The 26,458-nt window shown below is 49.2% G+C and overlaps 1 protein-coding gene across 1 annotated transcript; it reads left to right on the top strand.

Annotated features, from left to right (window-relative positions):
* Positions 1-23,797: 23,797 nt before the first annotated feature.
* On the top strand, positions 23,798-26,204 carry LOC141042816 (uncharacterized). The gene is made up of 3 exons (XM_073511712.1): positions 23,798-23,938; positions 23,981-24,895; positions 25,350-26,204. Exons 1-3 carry the CDS (start codon positions 23,798-23,800, stop codon positions 26,202-26,204), a joined length of 1,911 nt encoding a protein of 636 aa, XP_073367813.1.
* Positions 26,205-26,458: the final 254 nt, after the last annotated feature.

Genomic DNA, 26,458 nt, shown 5'->3' with positions numbered 1-26,458 from the left:
GGACATGCTCGACGGTGCTTCGTCTTTGGCTGAGCTCGACGCCCTCACGGTATCTGTCACACCGGCCCCCTTCAATAAATGTATTATATCCCATTTTCGTTGCCTTTCGGATGTCTCACGTCGCAGACTTTTCTTTGCAGGCCGATGAAACCCCGTGCACCATATTGTACACCATCGGCGACCAGAAGGTGGATGTGGGGAAGGCGACGATAATGAAGCCGAAGGAACCATTGTTCCACAGCCGGCCGATCCCCCCGAACGTCTTCAAGGTTTCAGTGGCCAGTGTCAAACCGGGCCACGAGAATTTGCCTCCTCTGGTACTAGGGGGGATGACGACGAGACCCCGCGACGGCTTGGTGATTGTTGCAATGGGTGGGTCCTGTTGTGGCCAAAGAGTCTGCTTCGTCTGGAGGCGGCCGGGAGCACACCCACGAGCACGCAGCCTCAGCAAGGTATGAACATCAACACCCCACCTACCCAATTAGCCTCGGGTGTCGGGTTGGGTGATAGCGGACGGGGTAAGGAAGAGGCTCCATTAGTCGCTGATGACGTCGCCATGGATGAGGATGAGGATGACGATGGCACTCACCAGTATGTCTATACTGGCGGCTACTCAGGGTTTGAGCGTCATGAGTCGGTGCCTGAATTGCCGCCACCGGAGACTCAACGTATTATAGGCGACCTTCTGGCAAAGAAGCCTAGGAAGAGACCGAGGAAAGGCAAGAAAGATGATTCTATGATCCAGCCGCCTCAGCAGCCTCGGGTTCAAGACCGTATAGATATCACCGGTGCGGATAAATTGCATATCCCCGGTCAACCAATCCTACCTGCAGCAGCGCTAGGGGCCAGATTCGGCGATCTAAGGAGACTTCATGATGATGTGCTACGGATAGAGAAAGGCCTCATCGCCTCAAAAGATCCAGGATACCCACTCTACGTGGTTAACGTTCAGCGGCAATTGTCGTACGTCGACTTCTTCCCCGCGGATAAGTTCTTCCTTCGATTCGATTACATATTCGACATGTTTCAGGTGAAGAAGCTGGATTTTACGTTTGTCTGCCTTTATGCCTTGCACATGAACTACATCATCGGGGTTGAGCAGATACCTCATATCTTTGTCGCCGACCCGTACTTCATGCACGAGAGCTTCTTGGGAGTCTGTGCAAAGCACCGTGAATACGCGAGGGAATACATCGTCAATTTCATGCTCGCCAATAAGGACAAGGAGGCGATTCTCGTGCCTTATCATCCCCTGTAAGTCATCCGCGCGGATAACCTTCCTTCGATTTCAATCATTCATTTGCACAGTGGAGGCTAATTAATTTGAGCTGTACTTATTTTGCGCAGCGGCGGGCGTGCCGTCCTCATCATCCTCTACCCTCGATACTCCCACGCTCTTTACTTGGACTCATCGAAGAACATTAACAAAAAGGATTACACCCACATCAAGGATGTTCTCCATAGTGCTATGTTTTACTACGAAGCAGGGGAAGGAGAGGTCCAGGACAAGAAGAGAAGGGGCGGTACGCTCGCCTTCGGCCATAAGACCGACTTCTGCTGCATCCAGCAACAGAGTGATTCTCTTAATGATGGATTATATGTCCTACACCACATGCTGGAGTACATACGGGATCACCAGAACCTTCGCATGTCACCTACACCCGGCGATGCCCATATTCTGCAATGGGCAAAGAACGTAGGAGATATCGAGGATCATTGACTTCGAGCTGAGTTGTATCACATCCAGCGCGAACTTGCCCAAATCATCATGAAGGAGGTCGTCAGAAAAATAGGGATGTTCTACGAAGAAGGACAAATGTCGCGGGAAGACGTCCGAACACGGGTAGCCTCTTAGCGTCTTGACCTGAAGCCTTTCACTAGGCTCGGGGACTATCTCCCTGACTTGGATGGATGGCACGACATGTTGGAGTGATTGTCGATATATGACAATGTGTCCGTTTAGTCCATACTTTCTGTATGACGAAACTTTGAGTTATGCACGACGAAACTTTATTTGTGATGTAATTAAACCGTCCTCCTCGACTAGCAACGATCACTCTAGTTAGGGCATTTTTGGTACGATCAACTTTGTTATTTATGCTTATGATATGTTGCTTCTATTTTTGCCAAGTCTGTCTCTTTCTGTTGCTCAACTATATATGTTGCATATCATCGACTCATGTGAAGATGCAGGTGCATAGATCATCGATGGCGAAGAAGTGCTACGCCAGGAGTATATATACGACGAGTGGCCGGAGTGTCAGCCCAGGTGTACCGATTTCCGGTTTCCGAGCGACAGGCAGTAGTTAGTTTAGGTTCACGCTAATGCGAGAGAGGGATACGAACTCATGTACTGCATAGTTTCGCTCTCACTCAAAGTGATAGCTCTTCTCGCGTATATCATTGTTTAGATGGATGACGATGTAGTTGCAAGTAATCGAGACTTGTATCGCTATTTTCGAGATGATGACGAGAGACCACTTTGTGTTGGATGATGATTATGATGATGACATGATTTGATGAGACTAGTTGTATGTATATGCTATGATTACATTTGTATGTGTATGATATGCTAAAGATTATTGTATAAAGCCTATTTAAATACAAAACAAATATGCAGAAAAAACTAATAAAACTAGTAGTAGCGAGGGGAACAAAGTTAGCAGTAGCGCCGACTTACCAGTAGCGCTGGCCTGTAAAAAGCGATGCAGGTATTATCAACAGCGATCTTCACCAAAGCGCGCTACTGCTATCCATGTATAGCAGTAGCGTGGGACGACAGGCGCTACTGCTACACGTTAGCTGTAGCGCCTTATGAGTAGCGCATCGTCCCGCGCTACTGATAGGCCTAAAACCCACGCTGCTGCTAGGCTTTTCCCTAGTAATGTTTATTTATGCACAAAAAACGACACCACAGTAGTTCTGCTAAAAACAACGTTAGTCTGGGTTAGTTCTAATAAAATCATACCAAAACCATATAAAATTGTTGCAAACATGGCATGTGTAACGCCCGGATAATTAGGCTACAGTGAAAGTCCGCTAATGATGCCACGACACCTGTGTAACCGTTGATATACTCTCATTATTTCAAAACGGGTTCAAAATTCAAATTCAAGATTATGGAAACAACAGAAGTTTTCAATTGTTGAAATAAAAATGTTCAGAGTGTGCAGTTAAATGCCTAGGTAACTATAATGCAGAATACACATTTTTAGAAAATGCCTAAATACGTTGGAATGAAATAAAACAGTAAAAGAAATAATTAAAAGAAAAAGACAAACTAAAAAAACAAAAACAGAATAAAAGCCCCCCCCCGCTGGGCCTTTTGGCCCAGCTGGCCATCCACGCGGACCCCAGCCGCCCGAATGGGCCGGCCCACACCGCGCCCCCCACTCCCTTATCCCCCCACTCCCCAGTGTACCGAAACCCTAATCCCCCACTCACCCCCACTCGTCCCTTGTCTGGATCTGGATCGGGAGGATCCCATCGCCCCCCTCTCGTCGCCCGCCGCCCAGGACCACCTCGCCGGATCGCCCCGTCACTGCACCAACGCCTCCCCGATGTCGCCGACCTCGTCCCCGTCTCCACCTTGCGCCCCACTGCCGTTGCCCTACGAATCACCGTGAGCCCGCGCCCCCCTCTCTCTCCCGCTTGCGCGCTCGCGCCGCCTGTCGCTGCGCGCCGACCACGTCGTTTGCCGCGCCCCGTCTCTCCCGCTCACCACGCCGCGCCACCCACCGCACGCGCCCGCCCCCGGCGACCGTGCCACCGCGCGCGCGCTCGCGCTGACCGCGGCCACCGTGCCCCCGACCGGGTCCGGCCACGCCAGCGGTCACCACGCCGTCCCCGTCACCCCCGTCGTGCTCTCCTTCCCGCGGCCGCGCCGCTCGCTCACGCCGTTCTCTGCCGCTACCTCGGACCGCCGCCCTCCGCTGCTCCCCGCGCCCAGCCCACGCGCTGCTGCCGCCACCACCGTTGCGCCCCGCCCCTGCCCGTGTCGTCCACCCGCGCCGCCTGACTCGCCCCACCTCCCCGTCTCGGCTCCGCCGCGCCAGGCCGTGCCGGCACCGCCCCTCTCTTGCTGCCGCTGCCCCACGCCGGCGCCCTGCAGCGCCCGCTCGTCCCTCGCCCGGGTCGGGCGCCAGCATGCCCCCGCGCCCGTAACCGCATCGCCCGGTGCCCACTAAGGCCCTCTGGCCTATGACAAACGGGGCCCACGTCCAGAACGTTTAAAAAAATGGAAATTAAAAATAAATAAAAAATAAATGAATAATAATTTAATTATTTTATTAATGAATTGATTACATAATTAATTAATTTTGATTAATTAAACTAAACAACTAATTAAACTAATTAATCATGATTAGTTAGTCTAGTCAATGACGAACGGGACCCACACGTCAGTTTGACCAGTCAACACCCCTGTTTGACTGCTGACGTCATGCTGACGTCAGCATGCACTGTTCTGGATAATGTTGAATTAAATTAATTAAATAAATTCTAAAAATGATTTAAAACTTTAGAAAATCATATAAAATAAACCGTAGCTCAGATGAAAATACTTTATACATGAAAGTTTCTTAGAACGACGAGACAAATCCGAAAACGTAACCTGTTCGTCCGCCACACATCCCTAGCATAGCAAACATGCAACTTTCCCCTCCGGTTCATCTGTCCAAAAACGTGAAACACCGGGGATACTTTCCCGGATGTTTCCCCCCTTCGCCGGTATCACCTCCAACCGCGTTAGGGCACACCTAGCACCGCGTATTACCTCATTATGTTTTGTGATGCTTTGTTTGCTCCGTATTTACTGTTTCTTCCCCCTCTTCTTCTCCAGTAGACCCCGAGACCGTTGCTGATGCCACTGAGTACGACTACGGTGTTGACGACCCCTTCTTGCCAGAGCAACCAGGCAAGCCCCCCCCTGATCACCAGATATCGCCTATTCTTCTCTATACTGCTTGCATTAGAGTAGTGTAGCATGTTACTGCTTTCGGTTAATCCTATTCTGCTGCATAGCCTGTCATTGTTGCTACAGTTGTTACCCTTACCTGCTATCCTACTGCTTAGTATAGGATGCTAGTGTTCCATATGTGGCCCTACACTCTTGTCCGTCTGCCATGCTATACTACTGGGCCGTGATCACTTCGGGAGGTGATCTCGGGCATATGCTATGTACTTTATACTGTTACATTACTTTTGATACTGTTCGGAGATGGGGGCTGAAGGGGCAGGTGGCTCCATCCCGGTAGAGGTGGGCCTGGGTTCCCGACGGCCCCCGACTGTTACTTTGTGGCGGAGCGACAGGGCAGGTTGAGACCACCTAGGAGAGAGGTGGGCCTGGTCCTGGTCGGCGTTCGCGGATACTTAACATGCTTAACGAGATCTTGGTATTTGATCTGAGTCTGGCCACTGGCCTATACGCACTAACCAACTACGCGGGAACAGTTATGGGCACTCGACGTCGTGGTATCAGCCGAAGCCTTCGTGACGTCAGCGACTGAGCGGCGCGTGCCGGATTGGACTAGAACGCCTACTCTTGTATAAGGGAGGCTAGGTCTGCTTCCGGCCGCGTACGCAACGTGCAGGTGTGCAATGGGCGATGGGCCCAGACCCCTGCGCCATAGGATTTAGACCGGCGTGCTGACCTCTCTGTTGTGCCTAGGTAGGGCTGCGACGTGTTGATCTTCCGCGGCCGGGCATGACCCAGAAAAGTGTGTCCGGCCAAATGGGATCAAGCGTGTTGGGTTATGTGGTGCACCCCTGCAGGGAAGTTTATCTATTCGAATAGCCGTGTCCCTCGGTAAAAGGACGACCCGGAGTTGTACCTTGACCTTATGGCAACTAGAACCGGATACTTAATAAAACACACCCTTCCAAGTGCCAGATATAACCCGGTGATCGCTCTCTAACAGGGCAACGAGGAGGGGATCGCCGGGTAGGTTTATGCTATGCGATGCTACTTGGTGAACTTACCATCTACTCTCTTCTACATGCTGCAAGATGGAGGTTGCCAGAAGCGTAGTCTTCGACAAGACTAGCTATCCCCCTCTTATTCTAGCCTTCTGGAGTTCAGTCCACCGATATTTCCCCTTTACACAGTTACCCATGCATAAGTAGTATAGATCCTTGCTTGCGAGTACTTTGGATGAGTACTCACGGTTGCTTTTCTCCCTCTTTTCCCCCTTTCCATTCTACCTGGTTGTCGCAACCAGATGCTGGAGCCCAGGAGCTTGACGCCACCGTCGACGACGACTCCTACTACACCGGAGGTGCCTACTACTACGTTCAGGCCGCTGACGACGACCAGGAGTAGTTTAGGAGGATCCCAGGAAGGAGGCATGTGCCTCTTTCGATCTGTATCCCAGTTTGTGCTAGCCTTCTTAAGGCAAATTTGTTTAACTTATGTCTGTACTCAGATATTGTTGCTTCCGCTGACTCGTCTTTGACCGAGCACTTGTATTCGAGCCCTCGAGGCCCCAGGCTTGTATTATGATGCTTGTATGACTTATTTTAATGTTTAGAGTTGTGTTGTGATATCTTCCCGTGAGTCCCTGATCTTGATCGTACACGTTTGCATGTATGATTAGTGTACGATTGAATCGGGGGCGTTACAAGTTGGTAACAGAGCCGACTGCCTGTAGGAATCCCCCTTCCAAACTCCTTGGCCGAAGTCGAGTCTAGTCACTGCGAAACTTTTTTACTAACATGGCTGTGTGGCTTACGGGCCCACGTCGCCATTGGGTGGTATTAGGATCTTTTATTCCACGATCTTTACTCTTGGTCTCTGATATCTCTTCTATTTGGGTTAAATGATTTGCTAACTCTAACTATAGGTTCTCGTAAATACTTTCTCCCGGAGAGTCCCTCGGTCCGAACGATCGCTTGCTTCACCAGAAGATTCCAAAGACACTCTACGATGTTCTCTCGAGACCTTGTGCCCGTCGCTTTTGCAATTCCCTACCACCGATATATCCCTATGGATAAATACATACACTTGTCGCTCTTACTTTTATTCCCAGTTGATCTTGTTATTAAAAGATACACCAAAATTCTCTCTATTGTTCCGAGAATACTTTGTGCCTACTGCCTTGCAGTTCTTTGCCACCTGAATACCCCTACGGATAATTACTCGCACTTATCGAGTATCCGCTCATCCCCAGATGATTCATGTATTTTACAAAAGTCTTCGAAATACCATTCGGTCTTCCAAAAATCCTGAGCAGCTTATTGCTCTTGAAATTCTTGCTTGCTTGCATTATGGTTAATTCCATATTTCTAGTAATCCCCGTTGACATCTTCTGTCACTTATCATTTCGAGTCCTTTGATTCAATATGTTGCGAATGCTCGCAATCCTCAATCAAATCCTAGAATTCATCCTTCCGGATTAGACGTCATTTTAAACATGAGTTGGATCTTGACCAATTAAATTGCCGTCGATTGTACCTCTAAGTCTATTCAACTTATCCCTCCTTAATCAGAGCATGTGCTTCTGATCCCTTGAATTTGAAATTATAATTCCTTTGCATTGAGCTTTGAGTTAGTCATTTGTTTCTATAATCTGATCTCCTTGCATCCTTTCTTCCCCTGGTTGAGTACTGATGCTCACATCAGATCCCTTGTGGACCACCAGACCCTTTGTCGGATTTTATCCGAGAACGTCCTTCATATTAAATAAGCTTGCGAGCTTTTCCTCGGATACATAGTGCCTTTGGTAAATTGTATCCTCTGCTTTCTCAAGCATGCTCTACTAACGAGCTTGTGTTATTTATTCTTGAAATTTATGGTATATGCTCCCAAGATGCCCCGATGGGTTGAACCTATGCCTTCGCCAAACCGTATGAACCCGAAAGTTTTTGCGAGTCATACTCTTTCGACGCTTCGCTAGATAAAATTTCAATAGTACAACTTCTTTGAAGACGAGAAGTGAATGGAAGGTTATGCATTAAAGAAGTGGGAGTCGACCTTGAACTTTGTGTTCATGCCCATGGACCCGATGTGGAACTTACCATGAAAGCTTCTTGCAAGAATATTTAATCATTTGAATAATTCTTCTGGTATCGTAAATTGGACCCCTTGTAGTTATGGTTCCGACCATGCTAACCTTATTCAATGTGTCCAAACGGAAACCATTCCATTGCCTCGTCTATTCTGACAAGATTAAAGTATCTGCTATCGCCAGTCAACGCTCCAATTCAATTTCTATTCTGATTTACCTTCGAGTATACCCTCTGGTATCTCAAGAATATCTAAGAACTATGTTGCATCTTATGAGTTCTTCATCAGCTATTATCCTTCACTGATTCCAATTTTTCATTGGTTCTGAGTTGATAGTCGCTCAAGAACACCGGTAAGTGAACCGATTCTGCACTCCGGTTTGATAACCCTAAGTAATCTTCGTTGCTTATGAGTATAATAATCCTTCAAGTCATTCCTAGCCTGATTGGCTACATCATTATCGTGCTAATCTTAACTGTGCTACCTGATCCTTCTTCTCGGAGCATAATTTTTGACAATGAGCTAATCGTACGTCGCTCTTCCTCGTCATATCGTTTCAACTCGAAAAGAAAGCTTGATTCCGAGTTGGAGACGTATCCATGGTTCCTATAATCTTTCGCTACAGCACTCCTTTTGCTTGATGCAGTCGTTGTTGTTCGATTGGTTCTTCGTGGATCCTTTCGACAAAATTTGTCGTGATCATCATCACCATTTTGACTCCTTCCAGAATATCAATCAAATTCATAATGACAAGTACCATCCTCGCCCTCGATGATTTGTTTTACCATCGACCCCTTTATTGCCTTCCATTCAACACGAACTTGTTCGTGTTTCGTGTTATACCTTGAGATCCTTGCTATCCAGCATTTGTTCTTTACATTGGAGTATTATCATCTTTTATGTCAAGAATGTCATGAGAATTTCACAAAATTCTTGGTATAGTGATACTTCTCACCACCACCATTCTTTCTCGTGTTGTTTCTAACCGGAATACCGACAACTGGTCTGTTTTGTGTAAAATTCAAAATTTCTAGCAACCCTATTGCTTTTACGTTAATGGTCGATAGCTTCATTCTAAGTCTATTGCTTATTGAATCATCATTCAAACATTGATCGTGCTACCTAGTCTAGATTTTTGGGTGCACTTTTCAACCAATGTTTAATTGTGTATGTTTTCTTCGAGCATACATCATTATATCATTTGACCTGACAAATGTTATCTCCTTGTTCACATAATTTTGGAAATCCATCCTTTTGGAAATCTTGATGAATTGTCGCTGAGTCCATCAGCCATCTCCTCATCCACTCCTTGGTTTAATGATGAACTCTTCTTTTGGGACTCGTTTCCATAGTTCAATTCTCGAGAGTCTTACAATGTCATCTCGACAATTTGTGTTGCACCTTTCTTCTCAGGCATCCTGAGTCTGAGTTATCCTAACACCACTCAGATTTGAATCTCGGTCAGATATGATGGTTGAACATATTTCCAAGAGCTATCACATTGGTCTTCATGTGACCCAGTAAGGTGATGTCGTGTCAAGCACACCTGGCCCGAGGCCCTAATGTTATAGTTTTCCTTTGGCAAGGTTATCCATTCTTCCATGAGGAAAATTGTAAGACTTATTCTATAAGTTGATCCCGATGGATCCTTTGTGTATCCAAGGTCTGACCTTCGCTTGAAGACCATGTCAGTGCTATCTCGAAGCATGTCTATGGTACTCCGATTTTCAATAAGAACATTTGAAGCACAATGCTAAATTTTCTTTATCAATTATCCAAATACCGTTGTATGGGTAATGTCATAAAGTTTCTCTCCCCTTATCTAAAGGGTTTTCTACTTTATATCCTGTCTTGGATATCATCCTCTACTTGACTTTGGGAAGGATATACCCCTGATATTTGTGTTTAAACACATTTTTCCTTTCCATTGTTCTGTTTAACCCGATGATCACATTTTCCTTTCCATTGGTTTGTTTGACCTTTCTAGTGATCTATATGATCTAAGAAGTAATATTTCACTGCTTATGTAAACACCTCGGTTGTACAACTCTATCAGTAAGGCCATGTTACTATTGTTGATGACATTCCGGTAACCACCGATGGATGAGAACTTTGCCTATTGGTCCGCCTCGTTCAACAAGCAGGAAAATGGTTCTCTTCGTCCCTCGCGCTAGGTACCAACGTTGTTGTCAACAAAACTGACAGGCTATCCTTTGACATACCTTGCTATCTTGACCGTGCAAATGTTAGCGCCTTCCTGCTTTTAACCCACATGGTGGGCCCATAACCCACAGTTCCACAGGATCGAAACCTGGCTCTCCTGTATACCCTCCTGTTTCCAAACTTATTCCTCGCGCGTGGCCTCATATGTAATTCACGAGCCACCTTCCGAGATATCATCAATTCTGGTATCAGACACAAAACTTATTCCCATTGCTCTGGGCCCCTTTTACACTTTGTTTCAGGAATCGAACGATTGCCTACCCGCTCGAAACTTCTCATGGTACCTTCTTACTTTGCTCTCGATATTTTCTTAAGTTTCAGTTCGAGAGTTACTTCCGCCACCTTCCCTGATGTTAGCTACCAGATAATCAACCTTGCAGAGGTTCGTTCTCCCGGAATACCCCCTTTATTCTTTCGTAAGTACGATGGAGTTCCCGAAGGAAGACAACTTCATCATGATGCATTGGAATAAAGAATTGTAGACATCAACGAAAGGGATTAACTTCTTCGAGAAGATCCGTTAGAATATCGTAACCAGAACTTTCCCCCTTACTCCCCTCTTAAATCTCGGGACGAGATTTCTTGTAGTGGATGAGATTTGTAACGCCCGGATAATTAGGCTACAGTGAAACTCCGCTAATGATGCCACGACACCTCCGTAACCGTTGATATACTCTCATTATTTCAAAACCGGTTCAGAATTCAAATTCAAGATTATGGCAAACAACAGAAGTTTTCAAACGTTGAAATAAAAATGTTCGGAGTGTGCAGTTAAATGCCTAGGTAACTATAATGTAGAATACTCATTTTTAGAAAATGCCTAAATACGTTGGAATGAAATAAAAAAGTAAAAGAAATAATTAAAAGAAAAAGACAAACTAAAAAAACAAAAACAGAATAAAAGCCCCCCCCACGCTGGGCCTTTTGGCCCAGCTGGCCATCCACGCGGACCCCAGCCGCCCGAATGGGCCAGCCCACCCCGCGCCCCCCACTCCCTTATCCCCCCACTCCCCAGGGTACCGAAACCCTAACCCCCACTTACCCCTACTCGTCCCTCGTCTGGATCTAGATTGGGAGGCGCGCGATCCCATCGCCCCCTCTCATCGCCCGCCGCCCGGGACCACCTCGCCGGATCGCCCTGTTACTGCACCAACGCCTCCCCGACGTCGCCGACCTCGTCCCCGTCTCCACCTCGCGCCCCACTGTCGTTGCCCTATGAATCACCGTGAGCCCGCCCCCCCTCTCTCGCTTGCGCGCTCGCGCCGCCTGTCGCTACACGCCGACCACGTCGTCTGCCACGCATCGTCTCTCCCGCTCACCACGCCGAGCCACCCACCGCACGCGCCCGCCCCCGGCGACCGCGCCACCGCGCGCGCGCTCGCGCTGACCGCGGCCACCGTGCCCCCGACCGGGTCCGGCCACGCCCGCGGTCACCACGCCGTCCCCGTCACCCCCGTCGTGCTCACCTTCCCGCGGCCGCGCCGCCCGCTCACGCAGTTCTCTGCCGCTACCTCGGGCCGCCGCCCTCCGCTGCTCCCCGCGCCCAGCCCACGCGCTGTTGCCGCCGCCGCCGTTGCGCCCCGCCCCTGCCCGTGTCGTCCGCCCGCGCCGCCTAACTCGCCCCACCTCCCCGCCTCGGCTCCGCCGCGCCAGGCCGCGCCGGCGCCGCCCCTCTCTTGGTGCCGCTGCCCCACACCGGCGCCCTGCAGCGCCCGCTCGGCCCCCGCCCGGGTCGGGCGCCAGCATGCCCCGCGCCCGTAACCGCATCGCCCGGTGCCCGCTAAGGCCCTCTGGCCTATGACAAACGGGGCCCACGTCCAGAACGTCCTAGCTTGGTCCCTCAATTGTCAGAGCGACCGTCATCGTGGGAGCCGTAACGCCCTTGTCCGCCACTATGAGCTCACTCGCGGCTTTGGTCACCTTGACCACACTTCCCTCTATAGCCCTCGAGCTGTTATTGTTGCTGGAACCGGTGAACAAGAGAGCTCTTTTGCTAGATCCTACTCCTTTCCAGTAGGCTTCTACACTAAGGTTTTTTGGAAAAGAAGCTACTCTTTTATCTTTGGGTATGCTAGAGAGGCGCTCTGAAGTGTGACCTACAATCTCGCAACACTCACAATACAAAGGTAGTTTCTCATACCAGACATCATATTGAATTCTACCGCAGTCTTAAGAGGCTCATGTAGCAGAATTTCCACCTGCGGATGCAAAAACTTCTTTACAATCATATGATTTCCATGGGAAACGCAATCACATCACCAATTTGGTTCCCCAAAGTCCATCACATACTCTCAGTTTTTAGCTCGAACAGGAGGTCACAAACCCCAGATTGCCATTACGCCAAGGTCAACATCCACCGGGTTTCCCTTCCGTCAAACTTGGCGAGGATGATTCCGTCGCGCTTATAGTGCCACGGCTGAGCCTTCAAAACGAAAGCCGGTCTTCTTCGGCGGAGAAGTTGAGAATGAACCTCCCGTCCTGCTGGCCACCTCTTGAATGGTGATCGTTCCTTCAGCCTCCATGCCGAAGTCCCACGAAGTTCGTCGACGATGATCCGCGAAGGGCGATAGAAAACGCCCCACCACCAGGAAGCCACTTATCTCTCTTCTCACGACCTCCATGTCAATGACCAGAGACGAGCCATCACCTTCAGGGGCACCTCGGCGTGGTCCTCCCCTTGCTTTGTGGGGGCCAGAGGCTACCCCCCATGTCTGTCGCCGGCAACTGCAGCCCTGTAGACTTAGCTAGCTCTGCCCCGATTCCTCCATAGCAACCATCCTGCTCGCTCGCCATGGGGTGTGCACTAGGAACCAAGTTCGAGAAGTGATGCAATGACTGGTCTGAACGCTACATGTCCTTTGCCGCCAAAGAAGTACATGTTAAATTGCTAGTCCAAGCTCTCGCGACTTACACTATGGGCATCTTCTTATTGTCAAAAGGTTTATGTGAGAAACATGAGCGCATAGTCCGTGACTTTTGGGGGGAGACGAGGAAGGACATCGGAAGGTTCATTGGATGTCGTGGGATAGAATGACAAAACCTAAGCGAGTGGGTGGTATTGGATTTCAGGATATGCATCTTTTTAATCAAGCTTTGCTGGCCAGATAGAGATGGAGGCTATGCAAATGCCGGAAAGCCTCTGTGCTAGAGTTTTAAGTCCAAATACTATCCAAGAGGAAACATCCTTGACACGGTTTTTTCCTCGGACGCATCACCGGTATGAAGAGGCATAGAGAGTGGCCTCGGTTGCTTAAGAAGGGTATAATTTGGCGTGTGGAGAATGAACAAAGAATCAAACTAATCAAATTCGGCGGGATCAATGGATACCCAGGAATGAAGGGCTCGGAACGGCAAATTTTATTAGGTGGTCACGTTTGAGATGGGTAAATCAGCTCATTTTACCAGAGACGAAAGAATGGAGTGTAGACCTCATCGACTAGATTTTCTATCCTTTTGATGCTGAAGAGATTAAAAGGATCAGACTCCTGGTCGGATGCCTAGGAATGAAGGGCTCCAAATGGCAAATTTTGTTAGGAGGTCACGTTTGAGATGGATAAATCAGCTCATTTTACCAGAGACGAATGAATCAGTTTCAGACGGCTATACTTGAAAGTAACTGCGCGGCCCAGGTTTTCCTCGCTCAGCAGTGCCTTGCCTGCGGTCTTGTCTTTGAACAGACGCATCAGGCCTAACTTAGATGGGAAGGACAAGGACGTGATGTATGCAACAAAAATTTCCTCACGTGAGTCTACCAAGCGTGCTAGCTCACGTTCAAAGCCAAAGATTGAGCCGACCACGACCCGGATGGATTTTACTTTGACTCTGCTTCCAAGTCGCCGCTGCGCCGAGAGACGCCTGGCCTCCCTTTGTTTCCAATCTGGATTGGGCCTCGCTCCGCATCAGCTTCCGATCCGCCGCTGCTTGAGAGTCGCCATCGCCTCTGTTTCAACTACTACGACCCTGACACGAACTGGGACGAGGACACGCACCCGGGGCCGCGTCGAGCTAGCCTTGCCCCGGCTGGCTGCCTCCGACGCCGGAGCCGGACAAGACTCCACCGGCCATGACCCGGATTCTCCTTCGCCGAGTCGCCACCGTGGTTTACGTCCACCACGCTGCTGATGAGCCGCCTCCACTGTTTTGGCTCCGCCACTGTTAAGCCGGCCGAGCCGCTGCTGCCTCGCGCCGTGAAAAGCCGACCTCTGATCCGCGACCCGCCGGTCCGACCTCGCTTTGCATCTCCGGTGAGCTGCCCTGGCCGCTGAGTGGCCGCAGGCGCTATCCCCACAGTCTAATCCCGCGGGCTCACTGTTGCATCCACCGGCCTGCCGCTGCACCTTGCCAGTGTCAACTGCTGCTGCCGGCTCACCTCTGCTCCGCCTTGTCAGTGCATGGGCGCAGCCGTTCCGGGCCTCTTTGTCTGCAGACCCGGCAGCCAGGAACGAGCCGCCCTCCGTCTCGTCGTTCTGTCGTCGAGCCGCCGCCACCGCTGCGGTCATGGCCGCACCACCCGGCCGCCTCCACATCCGCTGGTCTTCGCCTCGGTTTCAACTCCGAGTCGACGGCCGCCTCGTTCCGGAGCCATCACGGCATGCATGGCCTTCGAGCCTTGCTGACCTGCCTCCACTACTGTGGCCGACGGCCATACCCTGAGCCGCCGCCACTCTCCGTTTCGGCCTCGACCCGCCTCTACCACGGCGCCGCCTCAACCGCCCAACCTCGTCGTCGCCTTTGCCATGGCCGGCCTTGAGCCCCCTTGCCTCAAGTCATCTTCCCGCGCCGGGTTCGTCCCGCGCCGCTTCTGCAGCGTCGTTTCTTGTGTCGCGCCACTCCGAGCCGGCCCCGCCATGGTAGACCTGCCTCACTCCGCCAACCACGCCCGCTGGCTCACAGCTCGGGCCGCCAACACACTCCCAGCGCGCGCCCGGGCCGGGTCGCTGCTCCCGGCCGCCTCCCGCGCTGCACCCCGCAGCTACGCCCGGTGCCCCTCTGTCGCCCTGGAGTGCCTTGCCCTGCCTTGGTTGCCTCCATGGCACGGCTGTGCCTCGCCTCGTCTCCACTGGCTTCCCGCCTCCACCGTTACAAGCCACCCTGACGGCCGGTTTCCAACCCGCCTCGGACGTTGAATCATCAGGGGTCCGGCGTCTCTAAACCTGACCACATCAAGCCTCGCCGGTCCACCTCGCGAGGGAACTCCGCTGCTGACTTGCCGTGCTGCCAGCCTCCGCCTCGCCAGACTGCACCCCGGCGTTTGCCTCCGCAACAGCCGCCGTTGCAGAGCCGTCGACGCTCCGGCCTGAGTCGCCTTCACGATAATCCGCCCACACCTCCGCTCCCGCGGCCTCGGTAACTCGCCACCACGGCTCACCTCTACCACCGTGGGTTCCGCGCCCTGCGCGCTGGCCTCCGCCGCTTTACCCCACCGGCGGGTCACGCTCGTGCCCCGGACTGTCATCTGCAAGCCAGACGAACCGCTCACCTCCGCTGTTTCTTTGAGTAGCTGCAGCATCCGCGAGCCGCCACCCTGTTCGCTTCCGCGGACCAGCTACGACCTGCTCCAGCTCTGACCGCACCGCCGCAGTCGCTGTCTTCTATTCCGGGTCGCCTTCATGGCCTTTTCCGAGCCGCCATCGGCGCTGGCTATGTCCGCTCCGCATCCCGTGGGTGCCCACAATGCGCCCCCGCCTGCCTCCAAATCGCAGCGGCCTGCCTCCGCATCAAATCTTCAACCGGGGGTCGGCGCCGAGCTGCCCTGGACTCTCTCCACGGTTGTGAGCCGGCCTTGCCCGCGTTGCGCCGCCTCAGCCGCAAAACGTAGTCGCCTTGAGCCGCCTCGCCTCGCGGACCCCTTCTGCCGTCCCGTGCCGAGGCACCATGCCGCTGCTCCTACCGCGGGCCACCGCCGGCACGGACTTGTTTCCGCACTGAGCCGCCACGTCCCACGGCCCCGACGAGTCACCTCTGACCTCGCTCTGCCACATTGACTCTCTGTGCCGCCTTAAGTAGCCGCCGCTTTGCCCCTGCTGTGAGCAGCTGCTGACGCTATGGTTCACCTCACCACCGGAGAGCCGCTCTGCGCCTCCGGGTCTCCCCGCGTCGAGCCACTCCACTGTGGCGGACCTCCTTGTCCTGCCCCTCCCTTTCTACTGAGATGCCGCCAGTCGCGCCTCTGCTCCGGGCCACCTCTTCTCCGACCAGCACGACCACGGCTTTGACCCGGCCCCGCCTCCAGACCCGCCTGCTCCACCCTCTATTGGCTCGCCGCTCCTTCTTCGCCGGTTGCTCGCCGCGTCCACTGCTGCCTTCGCAAGTCCGGCTAAAGACAGGGGAGGAGGAGATGTGGGGCCGGCTGTCCGTAGGAAGATTGGACTAAAAGTCAAGGGATGGCTGCTTTAAAAAAAACCATGACCCGGAGGGTCTTTTCCGAGCCGCCCAGGTCTGTCTCTGTTGTGGTCGTTAACAAACCACTACCTCCGCCGCCAGTGCTGAGACCTCGTGCTTAGTCACCCCCAACTATATCTGGCCATGGGCCGGGCCGGGCCGGGCTTGGGCCGGGCCTAAAAAAGCCAACGGTAAAAAACTGAGGCCCAGGCCCTACCATCGGGCCTACTTTTCAAGCCCAAGCCCGGCCCATCTGGTAAAAAGCCCTGAAAGCCCTTAGGGCCATGGGCCGGGCCTCTTCCCTAAAATGTCAATATGCCAAGCCCAAGCCCGTCCAGGCCCAGCTGGTGGGCTCAAAACGCAGGCCCAAGCCCGGCCCACGGGCAAGCCCATCGGGCCTAGGCCCTGGATTTTAGGGCCGGGCCTGGGTGGGCCGACAGGGCCGGGCCTGAGATGGCCAGGACTACCCCCAACTGATTATTCACGGACGCTATATATACAGATCATCTTTTGTACGGACAAATCAGGTGATGTCCATCTAAGTCTATTTTATTGGCACATATTGTTTTTGTCAAAGAACAATTACTTTGGTTTGTATATTTTTATATGCAGGACAAATATTTATTTTAACGTGGCGTTATATCGCGGATGATTGTCCTTGCCCTGCTTCTCAATAGAAGTGCCCAAGTTGCCATTCTTGCGGACCAATCTATATCAGCACATCAGGGTCACACCCACTAACGCAAGCTGTCCAGTGGACGTGTGCAAGCCGCCACCCTGCAGACTAGTTTATTCCAACAACTCTGGAACAGATCATGATATATTATCAGCCTCCACCGGATGATTCAATGGACAGGGTCATTTATAACCCATCGTGATTCAACATATTTTAGCAAACCGCTGTTTAACTATATGCCGGTTCATATGTCGGCTAAGTATGAAGAGTCTCAAGCCAACTCCTCGAGTAGTCTTAAGACTCGGGGGCTACAATGACATGACTCGGCAGAATTGGCCGGTCTCAGTGATTTCAAGAACCCTAGGTCATTGAAGGGAAAAATAACCCGGCCCCGGAGATTACTGCTGGATCGATGAAAATTTAAAGGCCGTCAGAAAGTTTCCGGCTCAGAATGAAGATTCCGGTTCAAGAGAAATCTGTCTCCTACAAAGCGCTGAAGCTCTCAATATCCAGTTCACAATCCGGCTCAAGGGAAATCTGTCTCCCACAAAGCTCTGAAGCTCTCAAATCCGGTTCAAAAGAATCCATCTCTCGCAAGTTTGAGTTCTTAGAAAAAAAATTAAAGGTTGCTAAAGTGAATTTGCTGCTATGATGCACGGTTCAAACATGGGTATCTGATCCGGCTTACACGCCTTATTACAAATCACTTGGAGGCTTGATGCCCGAGTTACAGGGACCAAAGAGAGTTTGATGCACAGCACAGCTCAAACATAGGTACCCGATGAGCACAACTTGTTAGTATATCACTTGGGGGCTTCATGTTCAAACATAGGTGTATTCATCAAAGAGAACATAGCGTTACTACCCTTTTGATCCGGCGCAATGCCACAATTATGGTCACTTGGGGGCTTCCTGATCGTATTTGAATCATAGCATTACTACCCTCTTGATCGGCTCAATGCCACACTCGTCAATATGTCACTTGGGGGCTTCCTGTTCAAACATAGGCGTATTCGACCAAAGAGAACATAGCGTTACTACCCTCTTGACCAGGTTTATTCAAACATAGGCGTATTCGACCAAAGAGAGCATAACCTTTCCGGGTCATCCAACCTGTAGCCAGCTGCTTTAACTCCATTGGGTAATCCCGATTGACCCGCCGAACTCTTAACGATCAGTCTTTACGGCGTATTCGACAAAGATCTGAGCTCATTAAGGTTCAAACGGCGGTTTGTCATGTGAGAGTACGGCTTACAGATAGTCAGGATAGACTCAGGCTTCATAAGCCGCCTTCCTTGAAACTTGGATAAATCGGCCCGTGATGTATGCTGTTACTTTGGCCCCGCGTACTCCTGATAAGTCTTTGAGCAAGACCAGACTTTATCTAGGGTTCAAATATCGATTGGGCACACTGTGAGTCAGGCTCACGGAACGCACGAACAATCCAGTGGCTCGGGCTAGTTTCATTAAAGTTTTCTGTCATCATACACATACATCATCATATATTGCATCATACATTGCATCACCATTACATCATCTTAGCATACATCATATATGCATAGATATACTGGTTTATATTGCAGGAACCGGTTTTCAAACCAGGTTATATTATTCAAATCTTTAATAGCCAACATGGCTGGATTCTTATTATGGTTATCAATAACCAATATTATGATTGAGGTTTTCAAAGTCGCTTCAGCGCAATGGCTATTATTTTATCAATGGATATAAATTATTCTACAGTGGAAGGAATAATCTCGGGTCGCTGTAGGCTTACGACCCAGCACTTGGGGGCTACATTATTCAAGTTAATTACATCAAATGTGCAAGTCCCATGTCACTGCTAGCATGCACCATGGCACTTGGGGGCTAGTGCAAAGTCATTTTTGCTCACCTTCATTGAAGACCCGACTCATCACATCATAATGAGCCGGCCCTTGGGGGCTACACGTTGCTGTTCAAGTCTATATGATCATATTTACAAAGTCTCTTCTCATTACTTCATAATGACCCGACCCTTGGGGGCTACACTGGTTGAAGTTTTTGTGAGCATAACGCAATTTCAAAGTCCCGGGTTGCTGCAAGCATGACAACCCGGCACTTGGGGGCTACATATGTGGAATTCTCAGTTCTGACTAATGATTGAGATGAACAACATGGATTTCTTCAAAGTGGTAATATTTATGTTGAAGCAAGTCTTAAGTCATCACTTTGTTCTGCTCAAGACTTGGGGGGCTACAGGTAATATGGATATGAGGGAGAGAAATTTTCAAAATTCTCAGTTTTGACCCGACGTTGGCAACAATTATGACTCGGCATCATCTATTTATATCCCGACAAGTTTTTTCATCTTTAAGCCGGTTGAAGGTTAGATGAGTATTTCAAGACTAATATTTTTAAGCATTGGGAGCTGAGTCAAATGAATTATTCTTCACAATTTTTCTCTGGGAGAAACCAATGTCAGCAGATTGATCATGAAGGCTTATTGACCTGGATTTCCTAGAAGAACGAAATGACAGGGACTTAAGGATGTTCAGGTGCTGGCTTACAAGAATATTTAACCCGGAGCATAACCTGTTAAAATTGTTCTTGTGTTTTGTTTACAGGATCAGTTTAACATGGATAAATCCAAATTAAACTGGGGGCTAATGTCGGGGATATACCCCGCGGTATGACCCGGCCAGAGATATGACCCGGCTGGGACTTGGTATTTCATTGGTAAGCCGGCAGATGTTTAAGATGGTTAAGGTGACAGATGTTTAAGATGGTTAAGCCGACAGATGTTTAAGATGTTAAGCCGGCAGATGTTAAGCCAGATGGTAAGCCGGCAGATGTTAAGCCAGACGGTAAGCCAGATGGTAAGTCAGATAGTAAGCCAGATCGTAAGCCATCGTAAGCCGGATTGTAAGAAGCCCAAGATGTTAAGAAGCCCATGGAGAGAAGCCTGTTATGAGAAGTCAGAATAGTTTAAGTCTTAATTTGAGTTGGACTCTAGATGTAACCCACCCCTTCAACTTATATAAGGAGGGGCAGGGCACCCCAAGAGGGACAGGTTGAATAATCGTTAAGTCTAGACACAACTAGGAGAGCCGGAGATACGACGACTCCCTCATGAGCATAATGAGACCTAGCCACAAACAGCATGTAGGGTTGTTACCGGATGATGTTTCCCAGGGCCCGAAGTTGTCTAAACCCTTGTCTTGCGTTGCGTCTCTCGATTCCGATCAACCCCTCTCAAGCTACCACATAGATGCGTTGGCCTCATGACTAAGTCCTCACTAGGACATCTGCCGTGACGATTCCACGACACCAGGGGTGTGATTAAATTGAACATTGTCGCCTCTTTCCGATAGGATTCAAGGAGAAGCACGGTGGGCGCAGTGGCCAGGGATTGGATGGGCAGGGTTGTTGTCTCGGTTAGCCGTCAAATTGTAGAGGAAGGTGAAGCTATGGTAGTGTATGTTGAGATGTCAGCTCTGTTAAAACTGTACTATGGAGAGATCCTAGTGGAACTGGACTGCGCTGTTGTTGTTAGTGGCCTAACCTCCAGTAAGCCGGTGGTCTCGGAGTGGTACCCGCTGATTCATGATATTAGACTGCCAGCACGGCTTCAAATCGGCTAACTTTGTCGCCGTCAGACGTGGAGGCAATGGACTGGCCCATGGTCTTGCGGCGCTGGCAAAGACTAAAGGCAATCAAGACAAGATCGGTGATATTCCTGACGATGTTCGAGAGTTGTGGCTCTCTAAATTTAATTATAACTCTCCAGCCCCTTAACCACGCCCATCAAATGCCTTTTCCGTAAGAGCAGAATTTTCGAAATCGTCTCACAATCGAATGCCCTTTCCACTTACACATATACTAGTTCTATCCGATTTCTTTCACTACACACTACAGACAACCCATCAATCCCCCGATCTCTATTTCTCCCCTCAACAGCAATCCGAGAATCACTCTCCCTGACCCCCAATTCATGAGAATTTCTTTCACAAACAGTAGAAAACAAAATCGGATCCCCCACCATATCTTTACTATTCTCTTCCCCTAAAAGCCCCCAACAACTTGGGCTCCTTACCAAGTTACCATAGAGGATGTGGGCAGAATCCTCCCTCGCTGAACTGGAGACGATCCCATCCAGAAGCCCGCCGAGCAGCCCCGCCGCACACCTCTTCATCCTCTCCCAACACTGCTTCCGATCCGCGCATTGTCGGAGAATCTGCCGCGATTTTCCTTTGAGCTCAGTCCACTCCCGAGCACTGAAGGCCACACTCTTGGTTGCAATAGCGCACGACGCCAATGACCGGTTGTTGCCTTTGGTTAAAAAGTGGAGAACAATGATAACTGGGATGCATACGGCAGAAATAGGAGTGCCCACACTAATTGCAGCAAAACAGGGCTAGACTTGGTTTTCCTGATAAAATTAGAAGTATACTATATTATCTCTTATATGGTAATGAAATGGTACACCAAGCAGCACATACTATAATACGAAGCTACCACGTGACACATGTGGTAAGCAATCCAAACAATTCAAAAAAACCTAGAGTACGAAGCTAGGAAGAAGATACATAAGGCGACATTGCCGCAGGACCGCAGCAAACTCATGCAAGGAAAATCAAGCATCCACGATACAACTTACTGACACTCCGCTAAGAAAGGTACTGGTACACAAATCGTTGTACCATAAGCTCACCACAACCGTCATGCAACAAAAGTGCAAATGCATCCTAATCAAACAAGAAGCAAATGCATCATCAGAAAACGCATGGTAGTCAAACAACGAGACCAAAATTTAGTTGATAAATCAATCAACTGAGTCAATAATAAAAGCAGTGAAGCAGTACTTTGTACCAAGCACATGCAACGGTGCCAAAGCGCCTTGCTGTACAAAAATTTCAGATAGATTCTTAATGCTACCAAACAGAAACTAACTGAGCCCTTAGCACCCTATAGAGTCAACAGTGCTAAAGCATAAAAAAATAAGTAACTACAACTTCCTTATCAAATCCGTCGGCTGGTATAGCTAACCTAGTGAACAAACTGATCTATCACCCATCCAACAGGAACATCAAGTGATTAAATGCACATTGACACTATGTGAATGTAAACAGAAACTACATTACAGTCATAAGAAAAAGTTGTCGGAACACACTAAACAAACTATCTTACTTTATCCATAACCATAACTAAAAAAGAACAAATTTCTAGATCAGAGGGAGTCAGAAGGCGACTCCTAAATTCAGTGCAATGGAATTGTTGACAACAAAATAAATGAGTAATACATAATAATGTAGAACAGCTCTTGGCATGTTATATAAACTGAACTATAGACAACATAAGTACGTGTCTAGCTAGTAACCCATAAAAGAGAAAGCTAGTACCACGAGTATGTTGTATTCCCTAAAAGGCCAAAATGAGAGCAAAGAAATTTCCAGATCAGAAGTAAGCAGACCGTGCAACACATCCATGTAAATGGAGAATAATTCCAAAGACCATGGAACCATTCAAAGCATCTGCTATCATAATATTAGCAAGTTACAAATCAACTTCTCATGAATATATTTACATGAAATATGTAAGTAGGGTAATTCAACACACTAACAACAATTTCCATGACTTAATGTACAACTTAACTACTTAGTTGCAGGTAATGCACCAAGGATGGTCTTGCATGTTGACAGAATGCACCAATCATTTGCAGTATATTAATCAGTGCAATTCTCAGCACATGGTATCATTTCAAACCAAAAATAAGATATGGTGCGTCCAACCTGATGTAGAAGCATCTTCAAGCATAGCGTGGATAGCAGTTCTGTAGATGGTCGTGGTTGAGCTTTTCTGCTTCTCCTTCTTCTTCTTCTTCTTCTTCTCCTCCTTCTCCTTTTTCTTGTGCTTCTCGAGCTCCGAACAAATTTTCTTCGCCGTCTTGAAAAACGTCTTCAGGACCCATTTGGTACTAACGCCACCGCCACCTCCAGGGGCCTCCTTGTAAGTGCTGATGAGATGACTACACAGGCAATCGCAGTGGTAAAGGCGAAGAGTTTGAAGAGGCCAAGTGGGCTGTTGGGTTGTGTGGTGTGTGGGCCGTTGGGCCGGGTGTTGGGTTGTAGCTCGCGATATATAAGCGAGGGAGTAGAGCGTTGCACGGTATGCAATTTGAAATAGAGATCATTCTAGCCTCTCATTCTATCTTATCCCCTCCCCACGCTATCTCTCTCGCTCTCTCCCTCAACTCTGATTCCCCTCTGTCTCCTACCTCTACTCCGGCTCACCGCCGACCAAACCCTAAACCCCCATGGGGTGTGACAGTTGGTATCAGAGCCGCCGCTCCTCTCCGCCGCGTTTTGCCTGAATTTTTTTTCCTGATTCGTACCCAGCAAATCCGAGACGACGGTAGCGGATCACCCTAGGGTTCGATCTGTGTAATCCCTGACCTAACGTGGGTTGATTCGGGGAAATCGGTGACCACGACGACATTCAAGCCGAATCCACAGTCGCACTTCCTCGCGGACGAGATGGAGGCGTTCCAGGAAAGGATGCTAAAGGAGTTCGCGGAGATCCGCGCCGCGCAACGCAAGCTGCTCATCATCGACGGCAGCGCACAACTTGAAGCCCTCGACGCCAAGTTGACTGATCAGGGCGCGTGGCTCGATCAGGTACAGGTCAAGGTGGACCTCTCTTGCAACATGCTGGTATAGGTGCAGCAGAGTCAGGCTCATGCGGCACAGATGCACAAGCAACAAGGAGTACCGGAGGTTTCATCGCCGGCTGCTTCAGAGATCTCAGACGACATCCTCGGCGTGGGGCCACGATTTGTAGGGCGTCCTCCTTCACCTCCTATCCAGGTACCTGAGGTACAACATGGCCAGCAACCTCCTATTATTCTTGTGGTAGATGAGAGCATGGGCAAACGCCAATGGATGCCGAAAATGGATTTCCCTAAGTTTGATGGCACAGATGTGCGGATATGGTTGGACAAGTGCGAGGCATTTTTCAGGCTCTATCATATTCCTGACAGTTTCAAGGTCACATCCGCATCTCTGTATCTATCAGATAATGCCACCTGTTGGTATCATGCGTTCAAACAGTCTGGGGAATTTCACACATGGGAGCAGTTTTGTCAGACGATTCTGCTAGAATTTGATGTTGATGTGTACAGGCAGAAGATGAAGGAGCTGATGCTGCTGAAACAAGCAAACACTGTAGAAGAGTATAAGAAACAGTTTCTGCAGCTGGTCTACACTATTAAGCTGTATGAGCCCACAATCAGTGACACTTTTCTGGTTACTAGATTTGTACTGGGTCTCAAGGAGGAGCTCCGATCAGCTGTGGAGTTTCAGATTTCGGGCACTGTACAATTGGCGGCTCTTTATGCATCAGTTCAAGAGGGATTACTGCTCCAACAGAAAACACACAAACCCAGTTTCCAGAAAGCTTCACATAACAATACAGACAGTCGTTCTCGTTTAGCAGCTGGTGAATTGTGGAAGGCAAAGCAGCTGAAGGAGTATCGTAGAGCAAATGGGCTTTGCTATAAGTGTGGAGATAAATTTGTGCCTGGTCATGTTTGTAATCAACCTGCAGCAGGGGTGGCACATTTAAAAGCAGCCGAGGTACTAACTACACAGGAAATCATTTCAGATGCAGTGTTGGATGCATTAGTGGGAGGAGGACAAGAGGAATGTGCTACTATCTCAGTAAATGCTCTGTCTGGTGCGCCAAAACCTAAGACCATTCAATTGAGAGCTCTAGTACAGAACAAAGTGGTTTTGATATTGGTGGACTCAGGCAGCACACCCACTTTTGTGGACAAAGCTTTCCATGATAAAATCTCTGTCGCTGCTGAGCCCCTGGTGCCCCCCTTACAAGTGAAAGTGGCTAATGGCAGTTTGATTTCATGCACTGAGAGAGTTCCTCAACTGACATGGTGGATTACAAGGGCACAGTTTCAATAATTCTATGCAGGTTCTGCCCCTAGGAGGCCATGACATTATTTTGGGGATGGATTGGCTCGAGCAATGGGGCGTAATGCAGTGTCACTGGGCTGACAAATGGATCCAATTTCAGTACCAGGGCAAAGATGTCAGATTACAAGGTGTGCTGCCTGTTCAACAAGAGAATCTTGAAGAGATATTTGCTGAACAACTACTTAAGTGGGAGAAAGGAAATGATGTGTGGGCTACTGCTCTATTAAACCGCATAATAATGGCTCCTGTCACAGAAATTCCTCATGAAGTGAAACAAGTGTTGGACAGAAACAAGCAAGTGTTCCAAGAACCACACACTCTTCCTCCACATAGAGCTTTTGACCACACAATAAACTTAGCACCAGATGCTGCTCCTGTCAACTGTAGACCATACAGATATTCTCCTTTACAAACGGATGAAATTGAGAAACAAGTGAAGGAGATGCTGGATGCTGGCCTAATTACACCCAGCATAAGTCCCTTTGTTGCACCAGTGTTGCTGGTTAAAAAGAAATATGGTACCTGGAGGTTTTGTGTAGATTATAGGAGACTGAATGCAATTACTGTCAAAAACAAATTTCCTATGCCAGTGATAGATGAGATCTTGGATGAATTAGGAGGAGCAAAGTGGTTCTCTAAAATGGATCTAAGAGCTGGTTATCATCAGATAAAGATGAAAGAGGAAGATGAATTTAAAACAGCATTCAAAACTCATCATGGGCAGTTCCAATTCAGAGTTATGCCATTTGGACTAGCTACTGCTCCAGGCACTTTTCAGTGTGTTATGAATTTTGCTTTTGCAGGGGCCAACAGAAAATATGTACTAGTGTTTATGGATGATATACTTGTGTTCAGTGGAACTTTGGAGGAACATATAGAGCATCTGCAGTCAGTATTTGATATACTCAAGGAAAATCAACTGTTTGTAAAAGAAATTAAATGTACTTTTGCTTAGCAGTCTTGGAGTATTTGGGGCACATAATTTCTGACAAAGGTGTGTCTACTGGTCCCGCTAAGATTGAAGCTATGCTCCAATGGCCAGTGCCTACATCTGTAACAGAATTGAGGGGTTTCCTAGGTCTAACTGGATATTACAGGAAATTTGTGAAGAACTATGGTTTATTGGCAAAACCATTGACTGCTCTCTTAAAGAAACAAGCATTTACATGGTCTAAGTCAGCACAACAAGCTTTTGAACTGCTCAAACAG

Source organism: Aegilops tauschii, chromosome 3 (assembly GCF_002575655.3).
Source record: "Aegilops tauschii subsp. strangulata cultivar AL8/78 chromosome 3, Aet v6.0, whole genome shotgun sequence".
NCBI classification, from domain to species: Eukaryota; Viridiplantae; Streptophyta; class Magnoliopsida; order Poales; family Poaceae; genus Aegilops; species Aegilops tauschii.
The sequence above is the reverse complement of the archived record's forward strand: the minus strand, read 5'-3'. Positions and strand labels throughout refer to the sequence as shown.